Source organism: Artemia sp. Qi Xiang Cuo, chromosome 10, assembly GCF_049724085.1.
Source record: "Artemia sp. Qi Xiang Cuo chromosome 10, ASM4972408v1, whole genome shotgun sequence".
NCBI classification, from domain to species: Eukaryota; Metazoa; Arthropoda; class Branchiopoda; order Anostraca; family Artemiidae; genus Artemia; species Artemia sp. Qi Xiang Cuo.
In genome coordinates, this window is record NC_142803.1 from 32,386,508 (window position 1) to 32,404,349 (window position 17,842).

A 17,842-nucleotide genomic window follows, 5' to 3' on the forward strand; every position below is an offset into this window, starting at 1 on the left:
TAAATTTTCTTCATACCTACATAGACCGAAATCGAGCACTTATTGAGATTCAGATTCAGAATTGGGGGGCCAGGGGGGATTAAGGTATCAGTAAATCAAAAAGTTTATTTACAACAGGGGGCATCAGGGGACATTTTTTATTTTCATTTTTCAACTGGCAACCAAACTTTTTACCCTGGTCTAAATGAATTAGAGGGTAACTTTTGCAATTGGGTCAATAAATTATTATCAACTTTGGACACATTCGACGAGAGAGGAAGTGGGTCCACAATTTTATACATTGAATATATGGATCTGAATCTCAATAGATTTAAAAAAAACTTTATTTTAAGGGGAGGGTGGGGTAACAAAATAAAATGCCACCAAGATTTGTCGGATACAGGGGGGGGGATTCAGGGTTTCAAATTTGAAACGGTGCTGCAATGCTTTAAATATGCATTTTAAGCAGCAGCTCATAAAACATTGAATTATGATACAACAATAAAAAATCTCGACAGACTTGCACGTAATGGTGGAGACAATTTCCCTAAAGTAAATTTTGATTGTTTAGAGGGAAAGTATCCAGTGTCCTTAAAACAAATAACTATATTTGAAATAGCAAACGAAAATCTTTGGTTGGGGGTGGTTGTTCTCCAGTATGACACAGAATTTATAAATGGGGGAAAGAAACCGAATAAAAAAGGGGTTTTATATTCAGTTAGGACACCTTTGGTAGATAATGTTTGGTTTGGATTGTCTATGAGCCCCCCCCCAAAGATGTAAATTCCTACGGTCAGTTTTCCCCGTTACGGCACTACGTAGACTCTTGTCTCAAAGCGTGAAGAAAGGGGAACGTCACTATTGCCCCATGTGCCTTTCCCCATTTACAACTGAAAGAACATTCACGGATCATAAGAGATATTACAAACTGCATGGCAATCAAAGAGTAGAAATGCCGGCAGGAGACAAAGCTACATCAGAATTTAAAAACTTCCAAAATTCCCTGCTACATATTGACAAAGTATCTTTGGATTGTGAATCAAGGCGGTTGGAGGTATCGGACCCAGCAAGGCCAAGTATAATTAAGTAACACAAATTCGTAGCGTGCTCCTATGCGTATGCCCGACGCGATTCCAACAATAAAATGCAATTGGAAGAGTTTTTTGAGACTATGGATGAGGAGGGTTAGCATGGAGAAATTATTGGTGTGTTTAATACAAACAGCAAATAAATCTATTTCACGATTGCGTCACAACAACTACCCAATGGCATTATCAGATAAGGAGCAACGGGCAATAGAAAAGGGGACAGTTTGTTGCGTTTGTAGGGGTGCTCTTGCCCCAAAAGACGCTGTCTAGGATCATAATCACCTTTTTGACCCCAATTCAACGGGGAAAAGTAACTTTCGAGGGTGGGCTCACAATTCATGTAATTTAAAAATTAAACAGCAACTCTTTCTTCCGGTTTTTATACATAATTCTAACTACATAATTCTGAAGTATGTGCTACCAGCAATGGCACATCTTCAAAGAAATGGAGCTGTGGATGATGCATGGGTGATAGACAGCTTTTCCTATAAAATCATTCCTAAATCGTCGGAAAATTTGCTTGTTTTGGAATTTATGTGGAGATATGTTGAAGACGACGTTGAGTACACGAATAAAATTCGCTTTTTAGATTCCTTCAGTTTTTTTCCAAAATCTTTGAGCGAATTAATTTAAGTGCAGAAAAACCATGACGGCTGCAACGCTTTCCCTCTTTTCAAGCAAAAATTTCCAAATGATTTATATGATTTGTTGATAGTCAATCGCATATATCCTTATGATTATTACTGCTCCATGTCAAGATTCGCCGAGGAAACTATTCCCTCGATCGAGTCGTTTTACGACAGTCTACCCGATCGTAGGTGTTCTCCTGATGAAAACAGTTTGGCCAAAAAAGTGTGGGCAGAGGGACGGTGTAAATACGGGTTTGACAACTGCGAACTGTATTTGTCAAGTGATGTGCTAACTTTGTTACACATTATCCATCAAAATACATACAAAATATACGGGGAATATAATCTTGATTTAAGATATTGTTTTTCATCTCCTCATCTGGTAATGAACCTCATCCTAAAAATTAGCAGGGGAAAATTGGGCTCATCATCGACATCGATCAGCACCTATTCATCGAAAGGTCAATGAGGGGTGGATACGTTTTTCACGGAGATTGGATCTTGGAAACTGATCCAACTGGATAGAAGACGGGAACAAAATCGGATGCAGTGTTCCTTGATATAAACTCCCTCTACCCCTCGGCCATGTCCCATTATGCGCTACCTTGCGATGACTATAAATGGCTCAATGACCCTCAAGCCTCCAATTTCCCCAACATTGACAGTGTTGAGGAGAATGGGCCGGTTGGATGGTTTTTTAAATTGATGGGGAGATACCAGTGGAGCTTCATGATCCGGTAAAGGATTTTGTTTTTCCATGCATCAATAGACGTGTGTCTAGGGGCTCTTTGAGTCCCCGCAACAGACGTTTGGTCGAGGTGGAGGGATTGCATTGGTCACCTTCAAAACAAAAACTTATTGCCGACCTCCTGCCGAAGGAAAATATATTTTAGTACATCATGTGGCTTTAAAACGGATGTGCAACAACCGTTTCAATGTCACAAAGGTTCATAGAGCCCTCCAGTTTAGTCAAAAACCCTATCTGAAAACGTTTGTTGACACTTTTGTCAAGAAACGTTCTGAAGCGAAAACAAAAGCCGAAAAAGAAATCTATAAGCTCATTTTAAATTTGGCTTTTGGTGAAATGTGCGAAAGTGTTCGCAATAGGAATCGTTGTGACGTCGTGACCGATCCCGAACAATGTGCTCGAATTATTGCCGATCCAAATTACACTTCCTATACAATCATTGGCCCGGACATGGTACTATTGAATAGGAAAAAAAGAAGCATTGTATTGAATAAAAATATTGCTGCAGGCAGTGCGATCTTGGAGATCTCCAAGAACCTTAAATTGAAATTCTACTACAATGTGGCAAGGTTACAGTGGCCGGAGAAGGGACAAGTAGAGGTCTGCTACGGGGACACAGATTCTCTACTGTTAAAAGTAAAAACTCAAAGTCTACTTGATGATTTGGCGCACGGTAAAATCATCAGCTCGCAGATGGACTATACCAACTAGAGTGGGAAGGTCTACCCAGAGCTAGTGAAACGTCAGCCGCCAAATCAACTTTTATTTTTAAAATCAAAAACGGGAAGTGACATGATTTCCCGTGGTTTGTTTGTAAGTCCTAAGGTGTACTTTATACTGACACACAACGAGGAAATCAAAAAACGTTGCAAAGGAGTACTCACGCGCTATGTGGATAAGAATTTCGACATGGACGTTTATAGGAATTGTATTGTTGAAAATACAATTTCCACGAGCGAAATTGTTGGCAATTCGTTCCTTAAACTACAGGAACTTCACTGTAAATATAGAAAAAATTGCCATGAGTATCATTTCCGACAAGGTCTACGTTTGTCAAGACGGTGTGACTACCCTCCCTCTGGGGCGCTATTTAACTTCCGACCGAGCCGAATATGTTAGTCATAGGGAAAGTCTAGGTTTGAGTAAAGTCCAAAAAAAATAAATTCCCCAAAACCTTGGGGGGGGGGGGGGCTCCGGCCTTCCGGCCGGCCGCCAGTGGGGGGCGCCGCCAGAAACGGTATCTTTTTTTTACTTAGAGCAGATTTTTTGTGCTTTTGTAAATATACATCTTGTTGCATTGAAAATAAATAAAGATGGTGTAAAAAAAGTGGTATTATTCTAGGCGTATTTTTCATTAAATGTTGTATTTTTTTTATAAATAAAAAAGTGTATTCATTACAATGTATTTTTTCTAGGGCATTTTTAAAATAAATGTTTATGTTTTTTCCTATGGATAAATTAAAAAAAATCGTAAGGGTATTTTTCTAGTTTAATGTGTTTTTTCTGTAATGCATTATTTGTAAAGTGCTGTTTTTATGTCAATAATCCAAGAAATATGATTCTTTATTGATTATGTTCTTCTCATTATTATTGAACGGACTACTAGTAGTAGTAGTACTAATAGGGACATTATTTAGTCATTAGACAACTATAGTCTACAGTTAGTTGTAGGTGAACTGTTGAAGGGAACATGTATCAATTTAAAACACCATTCAGATCGTTTTTGTGCGGTCCATCAATGTCAGGAAAAACAACACTCTTAACTAAAATAATTAAAAATTGCGGTAAAATATTTGTGGAAAAGCCAAAAAAAATCTACTATTGTTACAGTATTTGGCAGGAGTCATACGATAAAATAAAAGCAATTGGTATATTCGGGTTTGTGCAGATACAATTCATACAGGGACTTGATGTTTTCAACATTATTGAACCAAACTCTTGACTGATTATTGACGATCTGGCTGAATCCATTGAACAATGGTCCCAGGAAATGCTTCAATTGTTCACTGATTGCTCTCATCAAGAACAGATTTCTATTACTCTGGCTCTACACAACCTCTTTCATCAGATCAAATGTATGCAAACACTTGCATTGAACTGCACCTACTATATCATCTACAGAGTTGTTAGTGATTCTACTTCGCTAATAACCTTCAATAAAAAAATATTCCCCGGGGCACCAAAATTTCTGCTCTCAGCATACAATCACGCACCTAATAAACCCTATGGCTACTTCCTATTGGATCTTAATCAAAATACACCCGAGGATCAGCGTGTAGTCAAAGATATTTCTGACAATGAAATTACAGTATATCTCACCGTGAACAGTAAAAAGACCTATTAGTTGCTATCATGACACTGAAGAAACTACATGAAAATAGACATTTGTTTTCAGTTCTAAGCACTTCAAAACCCCCACTTAGGAAAGCCATACTCAAACATGGTATTGACAATCATTTCAAGAATCTAATATCCGAATTTTGCTTAAATTTGACCGAGGGCAATTTTCAACTGCCAGAAGTAGTTAAGCAACAGGCAAAGCAACATCGTTCCATTGTAAGTACATTTACCACTAAAAACAGAGGAAATAATTTTAAAAGGAAACATCCTCTTCGGGAGGCCAGAAGCTTTTTCGCGCTTTTACTGCAGATAATTGCAGGACTTGTTAACAGTTTTCTCTAGGTGGATGAATCCCATAAATTTACTCCTATAGAGCTCGTTCTCTCACCCGTGGAACACTTTGAGGACAATCTGAGTAAATTCATTGACAACGAGAATGTCGAGGATGATAAAACTGCTTTTACTTCAAGAAGCACTTTGTCGAGTGGTGAAAAATAAGCCCTATTGTGTCAAGACCAGTAGTATTGATCACAAAAAAAGCCATCCCCCGATGATTCTTCTGCTCTCGCTGCTTCTGCTGCTGCTGGAAAACAATTCAAGAAAAAGGAATGGTAATCATTAGTGTGAAGCATTGAAAATCTAATACCGCGCTCATATCGAGAATAAAGGAAACGACTCATAACTTATCTCATGGAAAGTAGTAAAGTTCATATTCAAGTTGACAGCAATATGAAAGGGATTATAATTCAGGGCAAGAGCTATAATCTACTTGATTTAATCTATGATATGGTTACAAATCGTAAAGGACTATTATCATTTGACACTCATCTATACAACTGTCTAAATACATTAGACTTCCCCAAAAGCCTTATTAGCAATAGGGAAATTCTAAAAAAATTAAATGAACATGCACCCTCATCGTCAACACCATTAAAACAAGAACAAGAAGAAGAAGACGAAGACTTTAAATCAATCTTGGAAAAAAATAGCACATCTAGTCGGAACAATAATTTGACAATGAGGAGGAGGAGGAGCAGACCATTGATAGCTAGACGAAAGTGAAGACGTATGAATTCAATGTCACCACCACCACCGCCAACCACCAATTTACGAAACGGTAGCGGTCGTTAGACAGCGTGTTTACGTTCAAAATGGTTGAATTTCTGAAACGTTTTTATGAAAATATTGGTGAAGCGGGAAGTTTGAGTTCCCCCACCACTCTTTGAAAAATCACTGGTGTTCTCACTAAAAGTGTACAAGACTACCTGCAAAATGAATCAAGTTGCACTCTACATAGAAATCATAGGCTTCGTGCTAATCATTATCGAAAAACTAAAGCCTTTTTCCCACTGCACATAATGCAAGCAGATTTCTTAACTCTAGATGAGATTCAAAGACGTCACAATAAAACCTACGAGTACATTTTACTTGTAATCAGTGTTTTTAATCGTTATATATACTTCATTTCAGTGTGGTCAAAGAGAGGTGTTGAAGTTGCTCAGGCTATAGAAAGTATTCTCGAACAGGATTTTTATAAAAAAGTTCAAACGGATCGCGGCAGTGAATTTGTTAATCCCCATGTTGCAAAAGTACTAGCAAAATTTAATACACTGCTCTACACTGGTCAATTCCCTATAAAGAGTACATGGCCCGAATAGCAGCTGAGGTTAATTCAATTTTGAGTTTGAAGAAGTTCTAAATCTAACGATACATATACTTCTATTCATAGTTCAGACAGAACAATATTTAAGTATAATAAAAGACCCCCTCAATCATCGCCTAATTCAACCCTTATGGAAGTTCATCATACTGATTCTGATACAATTGATACTCTTCTTAAGCGATATTCCAATGAAACGATTGTCAAGAAAAAATTTAATGTTAGTGACACTGCACGAATTAACAAGACAACTGATGCTTTTGAAAAGGTGAACTACTAGGGGTCCACATAACTTTTTGAAGTGGACAAAATCCTAGACACTACACCCATAACTTATTGTTTGCGCGATACCAAAGATGAAGAGATTCTCGGCGGCTTTTATGACTATGAACTAAAAAAATCTAAAAATAAGAGTGAAACCTATCAAATTGAAAAGATATTAAAGACTCGTACTCGCAGGGGTAAGAAACAGTTACTTGTTCGCTGGCTAGGATACAACTTTAATTTTGAATCTTGGATTGGTGTTGAACATATGGACAATGCCCAAAGATTTCTATGTAACATTTACGTCCAACTTTTCCGATCCTCTCTACAATGACTTGAATAAAACATGTGATTTTTGGACGAAACTCTCCTCCGCCATTAAATTTGACGGTGCGGATGAAGTGGCTCTTGTCGACTGTTTTCTCAAAAATACCTATGACATCCTGAGAAAGGATCGTGTGTATGATATAAAAGTTGTACCATTCGATTTGTCACTCTATGTCGAGTATGAATGGATTGAAGCACTTAAATCTAGCGAATATCCACATGTTAAATTGAAATATATAGAATATTATGGTATGACAGATTTGTGTCGTACAATGAATAGAAAAATATCAAATCGTAGGTATGGTACATTCTATTTTAATTATTCAAAGGAACACAATAGGATTTACAATACCTCACCTATTGAAACTGAAATAATTCATCTCAAGGATAATCTGAGAGATGTTCTTGGCTTTAGATAGAATATGATCAATGGGAAAAACGCTGGCACTGTTTACGGGACGGATCAAGTTATTTTTGCTGATTGTCCACCTGGTTTCACCTCGGACTCTTGCCGATTTCTTTATGCATCCTTTGTGGAAACATCAAGAGTTGGTAAATCAAATATGCCCCTCCTACGTTTTCTTGAACGAAAAACAACTCATGAACTTGTTCATCACTATAATATAAAGTATCTTCAGTATGTTCCTGTAAACACTTCGTATTTGGAACTCTGTCAGTTAACACTAAGAAGTGAGTTGAATGATCTGTTGGCAATAACAAAAGGCTTAGCAGTGATTATATGTCATTTTCGAACTATTGTCAGCGACACCACCAGCACCACCTAAAATGAACAATAGAATAATTCCATTTGTCTGTTCTGATATCAATTGCTATGTTCGTGCTCTGAGTCCACGTCAAATAGGTCATGGATTGGACTACTACAAGGGGCGTACTACAATGTCTGGCTATGGTCTTGGTAGCTGGTTTGCTAGGTTATTTCGTTCTGCACTACCCCTTGCCAGAAAGTATCTTGTAGCTGCTGCATCAGATTTTGCTGCCTCAACACTACAGGACTGGGGGTCGGGTAGAATTTCAACGAGAGTGTTAAGGAAAATATTAGATCTTCAGCAAGAGCCGTTGATGAGGAATTAAAATCTCAGCAAAATGGGAAGGGGTTGAAAAGGATGCATGTGCGTCATTCAATCATCAGTCTCTACCCAGGCGGGAAGCTAAGGACATCAACAAGGACTTTGAGGAATAAAACGACCAAGACCAATAAGATGAAAAAGAAAAAGATTGTTAGATCAAAGAAGGATTTCTTCTGTTAAGATGACTTATCTCCCCACAAGGAGTCACATCCATCAATCAGTTCCTCATTGAATCTGTTCAATGCTGAAAATGTTGATGTCAGTGTCAAGTATGGCTACTATGAACAATTTCGTCCCCAGCAACCCCTCTCGGAAAATATACACTTTAAGATATTTTCCAATGAAGACTATTTCATTGATTTGTCATCAACATTGATTGATTTAAATGTTGCGGTGAAGAAAAAGTCAGTTAATATAGCTCCAAGTGTTGGCGATGGCCTTTCCTACGAAAACTGTAACCTATACAACTTGTTCAAACTAGTTAATGTGCTTACTAATTGAACATAGGTGAGCACTAGCGAAAATTTTTCAAACCGTTTAAGGTGCATAAAGTTTATTATGATGACGCAAAAGGCATACAAGGCGTTAAGAGGACAGTCATTTGGTTATGAATATTGATCAGGTGTTGTTACTGACGGTGAGTTAACTACTGTGCTGACCCAGGAGTATCATTTAGTTGGAAAATTAAATCATGAGATATTCAATATATCCCAATGGTTACCCCCCAATTTCAAGATTGACATACAGTTGCAACTAGCCCAGTCGAATTTCATTTCGAGAAAAACACTTCCCGCAGCACCCGATGCGAGTGTCATTATCACATCGGCAATTCTTCATGTCCGAAAACAACAGGTCATGAGCTCTGTTGCATTGGCAGTGGAAAAGCTAAGAGCCAATGGCAACAACATTAAACTTCTTGTCCCCCATACAATCACCAATCAACGTCACATTGCCACCGGGTCTCGTAGTTGTACCGATTCATCATTTATCAATGGAGAAATCCCATCAAAACTCGCTTTGGCCTTTGTGAAGAGTGGCAGTGCCGTTGGATCCTGGACTGAATCCCCCCATGATTTTGATTTTTTCGGTCTATCTAGCCTTGTGTGCAAAGTGAATGGTATTCCACTGTACACTCTATCATTTGACAAAAATTCCTATAGAAATCTGTATGAGTTGACCATGCAATCCCTAGATCATGACTCCCAACTATTTGAAAATGGAATAACCGATTCAATGTTTTCAAAAAATCATGGCGTAATTGTTTTGGACCTGTCGGGGACCCAGGTAATGAGCATAATACGAACAGGGAATGTACGTTTAGACTGTACATTTCCCGATGCTTTGACTGAGAGTATCACGCTAATATCATTGAGTAAATTTGAAACCTATTGGGAAATCACACCCGACGGCAGTGTTCTACTAGACCTAGCACCATGAACACAAACCAAATAATCAGAGTTTTCGAAATGGATTCAGTCAATTCTTACTACAAGTACCTATTTTATACCATCGGACTTCATTGAAAAAATTCTGAGTCTTGACAATACCTTAATCATTGTTAATTGTAGTCCATCAAACTTTAAGACTGACTCCACATCTTACAAATAACGAGTGCTATCGAAGTTTTTTATCTCTTTGGTCTATTGTAGAAATTCGACACCCCACACATCAACAACTTTATTGAGAGCAGTGTGAAAACTATTATTCAAAATCAGAGGAGAGTGCAGGATTTAACGACTATGACATGTGGCTTTCATGCACTTCTTTTTCATGTTCAGATGTCGTGGCTATACCTACACGCATTTCCTCGACATCTACGTTGACTTTCCTCGATTGACCAACTTTTTAGTAAAAAATATACTTACAAGCATTCTTAATATTGAGATTTTACTGCCTTACGAACAAAACAACCTACGAATCAATGGTCAATTGCTTATTAACAAATATGATCTATGTACATGATAAAAACGACTTTTCTACTCTTTAGATTTCATCTTCTACTAGGTATAGGTATTTGTTGAGAACAACTAACGCAGGTAGATTATCTGAATTCACAGTATACTCATCCTGATATGCTGCAATGTCAGGGTCACTTTTTCTACAGTAGAGTGTAACTTCACTCTTTTCATATTTCTTTGTATAGTCAATGATACTATTCTCATTTATTTTATAGAATTCGCATGTTTCAATTTGTTTATTTGAAGCAGTGTCACAAAGTGTCCTCAAGTGGCGAATCACATTCCGTCACAGCCAAATAAAAATCAGTGGGTTTATAATTATAGTAGCAATTGTCTTCATAGCGATGACGTATAAACCAAATTCTTTTTTTGCTCCAACACTTGAATTACTGTACTGGCTCCTCCTCCCTGAACAATTTTTAACTTTGACGACACCAATCGTTTTGCAATTAACTAAAGTTACATTTTCCGTTCTTTCCAATCATACCCGGATACGTACTCTCAAAGTGATTATATTTGTCATATCGGCAATTCAAACACAGGAATCCTCTAGGATAAAAATCATAAATTCCTTCAAGACAGGAATTACAACCTTTAATTTATACAGCATATTCTCTATGCAATTTACACGGGTTGCATAATCTGCACTTTTCATCATACTCATCAATCATTGTACAATTCTCACATGATGACCAGCTGCTCAGTGTGTACATACATAGTAGAAATTTATGGAACATTTTTTCATGTGTTGACACTCTCACCGCCAAAATGAAACTGAGCTACTAACAACAAATTGAGTGGGATAGAGAGAGAGAGAGAGGAGCAAATCATACTTGAACTTCATCTTTCTCATGAAAAAAAATGTCCTAAATTTCTAAACTAGTGTTTAAAAGCATATCCACAATATCATTTTGCTGTTTCGTGATTAATATGTCAATAAATCGTGTAAATGCATTTGGACCACAACGTAAAAGCTTCATGCAATAGTCTAATGATGGAGAATCGGTTTTCATTATATCAACAAGCATCCCCTGAGAAAATATCTTCCTTTGAATAGACAACTATAGAAAATCATCATCTAGAATCAAAGTTTTTGCCATAAACACAATATTGCCCGTGATTCGCACTTTCTCAAATCTGTCCATTTTTTAGAGTCCTAACACTCTCACAACCAACTTCAGACTAACCAGGATTCTTTTTTTCCACTCTAAAAAATATACACTAACCTACTATAGAATGAAAAATTATCTTTGATTTAGAAACAATTTTATTGAGCATAATTACAACAATAATAATCACTGATTCAATTTGTTTTCATCAATATATTTCACTAGTCCTGGAGTCTATTTATATGCACAATGTTCAGTTTCGCAGCAAAACATAATTGCTCCTCCATTTTAACTTTGCTCCATAATATCACATATATGCCATAGATATCGTCCCATTCAAGGCTTAGTCTACATCTTCGTGTTATTTTCACAGCCACGTTTGGTACTCTTGTAATATTGCTGCTGCTACCTGCTCCACCATCAAGCTCCAATAGTGTAAATGTCTCATTTTCTCTACTAATATCGTCTCAAATAAACTATTCTCTCTGAATTCAATTCTTTTACTAATATGAACTACAATGAAATTCACTCCTTTTATTTGAATCCAGTTACTAATCAAGTTATCCTAATATGGACTAGCCTCCGCTCTCCGTTATTGGCCCCAAAAATGGGTGTTGCCTCATAAACTAGTCTGGTTGCATTATAAAATCTCAACAATAGTTCCAAAACATGTTTGATCACTTTATAGGTCTATAATATAAAAGGATTGGTCGCTTTTTGCAATGTGCTCGTCAAACTACACTGTATATTCGTGCCTCAGGCGTAGGATTGAAACCTTAATGCATATATCATCTAAACCAGTCTGATTGCATTATACAATCTCACTCCTAGTTCCAAAACATGTTTGATCACTTTATAGGTCTATCAACTTGATACGCTTCAGTGGTTCCTATATGTCCCTGCAAAGTATAAGTTAACATTCTACTACTATGTCTCACGGGATGCACTGCCCCCCATAACCCACAGGGCAATAATTGTAAATTACACGATTTACTCTTTTTTACTTGTGGGAATTTTCGTAAGGGAAAGAGGGAATGTTTGATTCTGATCGTGGGCGAAAAGGTTAGGTGTATTAAGATGTAGTTTTGGGGAATGTTGAGGGATATGTTTAACTAAATTAAAGGATGCTGTGTGCCCGCCGCGCAAAAAGTGGGGTAACAAAGTAGCAACTCTACTAGGAAGTTTTTAAATTTGTTGGCAGATTTTTGTCTGAAAATACCATTTTTACATATAAAAATACTTTTTTGCACAAAGAACAGCTGTCAAAAAACAAGTTGTGCTGCTAAACTATCGGCAGCTTTTGAATTTCAGTCCAATTTGCTACTGGTAGCATTGGAACTTTTTCCATACCTGGCATGTGCGTTTAGTTTTTCAGAAGGGTGTAATTGCAATACATATTTAGAACGACTGAAGGCATTAAGTTGAGACTTTCAGGGCATGTTAAAGGCTATGTTAAAAGATGATGTGTTGAAATGAATGTTGAAAAATAAATAATTATTAATTATTGTTTTGTTTCTCACAGGCGCTTCTTATAGAAGGGATGGTCGTATAAACTTTGGATGTGGCTCATTCGACTGAAAACCGGAAGCTCTAGTGGCCTTTTTAAGAATAAAAAGTGACCAGGGGGCAACTAGCCCCTCCGTGCCCTATTTCCCCCAATTGGTTCTTATCAAAATTTTGAGACAGGTATTTTGTTAAAAACAGTCCAAAGGTCAAAAAATTTCCCTTCAGGGTTGACAAACCACTCCCCAGCCCCCAGGGCAAGCAATATAAGCTATGCAAGCTGTCCATTGTTAACATATAAGGTATGGAAATGGGGTTGTTTAGACTTTGGAGAAGACTCATTAAATTTTAAATCGAAAGTTTTAGTTCCCTTTTGAAGAGTCAAGAGCGATCGGAAGGCAATGAAGCCGCCCTCCCCCCACGGTCTTTTTTCCCAAAATACTTCTGATCGAAATTTTGAGATAGCCATTTTGCTCAAAATAGTGTAAATTTCAAATAACTCTGGTTCCGGGTTTGATACCCCCTTCCATGGGGCAATGGCTATGAGTTATGTTAGTTACTCATTGCTAACATGTAATAATTTTATGGAAGGTTTGGTCATATAAACCTTGGAGGGGGCATATAATTGGAAATAGAAAGTTCTAGTGCCATTTTTAAGAGTTGAAAGTGATTGGAGGGTAACCATCCCCCCTTCTTGCGCCTTTTATTCCGCAAATACATCCGATCAAAATTTTAAATAGTCATTTTGTTCAAATTAGTCCCAAAGGTAAATAACTATAACTGAGGGGTTGAAAAATACCTTACAGCCCCTGGGAGAAGTGCTGTAACTTATGCAAGTTGCCCATTGTTAACTTGTAAGGTTTTCCTGGAAGGTGTGGTTGTATTAACTTTGGAGAGGGCTCATTCAATTGGAAATTGAAAGTTGTAGTTTCCTTTTTTAGAGTCAAAAGTGATTAAGGGGTATCTAGTCTCCTCCACCTTTTTCCCCTAACGGATCTGGTCAAAATTTTAAGGTAACAATTTTGTTCAAAATAGTCCAAATGCCAAATAACTATGCTCCCGATGTTGAAATCCCCCCAGCCCCATTGGCAAGGCTGTAAGTTATGCAAGCTGCTTATTGTTACTTTGATTTACTGATTTACGGGGCAACTTTGATTTATAGGGCAACTTCGATTTACGGGGCAATGGCTATAAATTATGCAACCTGCTTATAGTTACTTTGATAATTCGTTTACTTTCACACTTTCTTCACTTTGGTACTTTGTTACTTTGATAGGTTTGACACTAGTTTTGATACTTCGATACTAGTTTTGACATCTTGATGACTTTGATGGTAAAAAAAAAGTAATAAATGCCAGGAGCAGGAATAAATTTCTATAATAATTCAAACTTAAAACAACCAGAAATTTATTATTAAAGAATAAATGACACCCAAAACGAACAGAAATTAAATAAAAAATCATAGCAAATAAACATACAACAGGTACAATAAAAATTACTACAAACAAGAGTTTGGCTCCTGCCCCCTTCCTTAACTATAAAATTCTTAAGAAAACTGCATCATTGGTGCTTTACTGAAAACTTTTGTGTCTTGAACGGTCTTGAAAAGAACTAGTAAAAATTATTGTGGATATTTAATATAAAATGATGTTAATTTCCAAAAGCTCATCAGTTTCAAGGTCTTATTTCACTGTAATTTTTGTGTTTATTTTCAATGTTGTAATATGTAATAAGTACAGAAGAAAACATTTGTAATATAATTCGTTTTCAGTAAAGCGCCAATGAAAAAGTAGGTCTTAGATTTTTACAGTTAGGGAAAGGGACAGGAGCCAAACTCTTGTTTCTAGTGATTTTTATTTGTTTCATGTTTGATTTGGGTATGTAATTTGTTTTAAGGTTTATATATTCATTTATGTGTATACTTATTGTATATTTGTTTGCTATGATTGTTTATTTAATTTATGTTCGTTTTGGGTTTCATTTTTTCTTCAATAGTAATTTTTGGTCTTTTTGAAAAATAATAGGATTCTATGGTCTTAGGTTTAATATACTGTTTACTTTTCTTTGAAAAACTTTTTTGGATTTTTTTTAATTAATTAAGCAAAAAGCTCAATGTGGCTGACAGGTTTTTTCATGCCTCGTATTTTTTTTTTCTCATGAAAGCTCTTATTTGTTGAAAAAAGAAGGATGGGAATAGTAATTCAGCCGTTCAGATGACAAATCTATAATTGATAGAACAAACAACTTAGAAAATTCAAGTAAAAAAATGTATCGTGCGGTTATTGTCGTAGCATACCCATCATCTGCTTGAAAAAATTACAGGGACTTTTTTTTATGCAGTCAAGTAAGTTCAAGGAGAATTTTTCACATTTGAATCCATGGTTTTATCCAGTTTTGGTATTAATTCCGGTGTTTTAAGGAACGTCATAGGGAAAGTTAAAAGCTATGAATCCGTCAAGTGCTCTGTAGCCAGGATATCAAAAGTGGACTAGTTTGATTCGGCATCTAAGGGGTACAAGTTTTACTTATGGTTGTTCTTTTCTCTCTGGCAACTGCAACTTTGTTTTTGTGGTGAGGGGGTGGGGTGGTTCCTTTTTTTGATAGTGAAAATTTAAACGAAGTGTTTTTTGTAACATAATTCTTACTTCCATGCCTTTTCTGTAGCTGGAAAGACTTCCACTCCACGAAACAGAAACCTAGCTTATGTCCTGGATCTTTTTGCCTTGAGTGTTGAATTCATGACCGAAAGTAACCCCAATTACGGGGTTTCCTTCCTTGCGGAATCTATCAGAGTACTATGAAATCTTCGAGATCTTGGAGACAATGATGTTCCATATAAGACAATTGTAAATACGGAACATCTGTTTCATTGCTGGCAAGACTGGTTCTTAATCATTTCTATCCCGTTTCCAGTCAGTTTCTGGAGATTCCAGTGCCAACATGGGGTGGCGGACTAAAATTATATTCATGTTAGGATGGATTTATTCGTGTAATTGTGCTATTTTAACACCACCATATTTTAACCTTGCCACTGGACGAAGGATAGCTGCTAGCGCGACATGTGGCGAGGGAGTTACTGACCCGGAATTGTACTGTAAGCTTGTTGGTGGTAATGCCAATAATTTGGAAACAAATTATGATATAATTCAAGGACAGGTATATATATATATATATATAAACATATTTGGTCTTTTCAATAGTTTAGTTCTTTTGAATGTTTTTTTTTGTAAGATATGACAAATTTAGCTTTAAAGTTCCAAAACAGTTCCAAAGTTCCAAAACAAATTGCGTTGGCCGGTCAGGGCTTACTTTAATGTTTATTTTACATAAGAAAGAAAAATATTTATTGTGTTTTAAATGGCTTACTATATCTGAGTCTTATTAAATTATGCTGGATAAAAATACAATAAACTGTTTCGTAGATCCAACTTCTTCCCGTTTTTTTTCAGTTTCAATGTCTTGCCGACGTTTAGGTTTAGATAGTGATACAAGGTGCTGAAAATTGGAAGCGTGTTAATGCCTATTATTTAAAACTTTTGTTACCTTGGAAGTTTTGTTACCATGAAAATTTTCTCAAGTTTTTTATCTGACTGGCTGGCAACATTACGGGAGGTGCGTCCTCCTCCCTCCGTACGTGACGCTATTGCCGACAATTGTAGCATACGATACCAGTTGACCGCTTGCGATCGAATCCCTGTTCACAAAATTATAAACAGTCTTAGGTATCGTCCACTAGGTGTACATTAGAAGGTCTTTCAGTCTGAAGTACCTTTACTTGTATTCAGGAAAAAATGCTTTCATGAATACAAGAATCTTGACTTCAGGAAAGAGTGCGCAACCGTGCGGCATTACTTCCTCCGCAACTGGGAAGCTTATAAGTGGGTCTTGATACTTTTAAATCAATTTGCTATCTCAAAATTTTTAATCGGTAGCAACTCGTTCCTCCATGGGGTAAAACCGTAGTTTGGTACAACAAAATGACCCAAAATGCCAAATTCCCATGGCACAATCTTTTTGGTCATTGTAAAAGAGCTATAGAACAATTAATTTCTGTCCAAATGAGCCCTCTTGGTATTTCCTTGGATCATCGGTTCAACACAATCACTCCTAGAAAAAAAAACGTGCATCGGTGGTCTGTTTTCTGGGAAAAAAAATTTACAAATTCCGCATTTTTGTTGACAGGAGAAAGGCTTTCTTACTCAGGAGTGTGTAAATAATCTTTTATAGGAGCTTTTAAACTTCCACAGTAAGGTTTTCTTTAATATGCTAAATCTGATGTGAATTTCATTAAGATCACTTGTCTTTTAGGGGGTATTTCCTCTATTTTTGTTAAATTTAATGAACTTTATGGATTGGGGAGCATAAAAAGCCAATTCTTTTGGTGTATTAATTGTTATCAAAATTCCTTTTTAGAGTTTCTATTACCTTTGGCTTAGGTTACTTCTGACCGCATTGTGCGTCAATTTTGTTTGTGATTTGAGGTGAATCTTGCTGTCGCTTGTCTTCTAACCGCAGATTTCGCTCTGTTTCATTTTCGTGCATCATTACCTTATACATTTTGCCATCCCTTTTGCTTTAGCTGTTAGGATTTATTCAAAATATTTTTGTTTTAATTGCGGTGTTACATAATTCAGTAACAACCAGGAAGATTTCAATACCTATGCCCTCTATTAAGCATTGAAATACTGACGTAAATTCAACATCTCCTTCCTGTTTATCCTTTACATACGTTAAAATAGCACAGTCATTATTTTTGTAATTTCTGGAATATCTAAATTAGACAATACCATAATAATCGTGTTATTCTTTAGTTTTAAGTTACATTTTCTTTTGCAATTCAATTTGAATTTTGCTATTTCTTGTGCCATGGCTTTTTCGCTAGCTGTTCAGAATCGTTTGTCATCTTATGTAATCTTGGACGAGTCATTCTGAAAATTAATTCCTCCTTCCTGTTTATCGTTCACAGACTCACGGCATGCTAAACTAACACGTTGCTTAATTTCATTGTAATTTTCCTCGTGTTCAAACCGCAGATTTCGTTGTGCAGCATTTTCATTCTCAATTTGATGTGACTTTTTTTGTTTCTTGTTCCATGCCTTTTCTTTAGCTGTTCGGTGTCATTGGTCATCTCTTGTAATTTTGCATGCGT

General features: G+C 36.6%; 1 protein-coding gene across 1 annotated transcript in view; it reads left to right on the top strand.

Annotated features, from left to right (window-relative positions):
- The first annotated feature begins 15,621 nt into the window (after window positions 1-15,621).
- Window positions 15,622-17,842, top strand: part of LanA (laminin subunit alpha) — a 217,498-nt gene continuing 215,277 nt past the window's right edge. Inside the window, exon 1 of the mRNA XM_089095354.1 lies at window positions 15,622-15,849. Coding sequence (XP_088951480.1) covers window positions 15,634-15,849 — 216 coding nt within the window. The 5' untranslated portion in view covers window positions 15,622-15,633. The remainder of the gene's footprint in view (window positions 15,850-17,842) is intronic.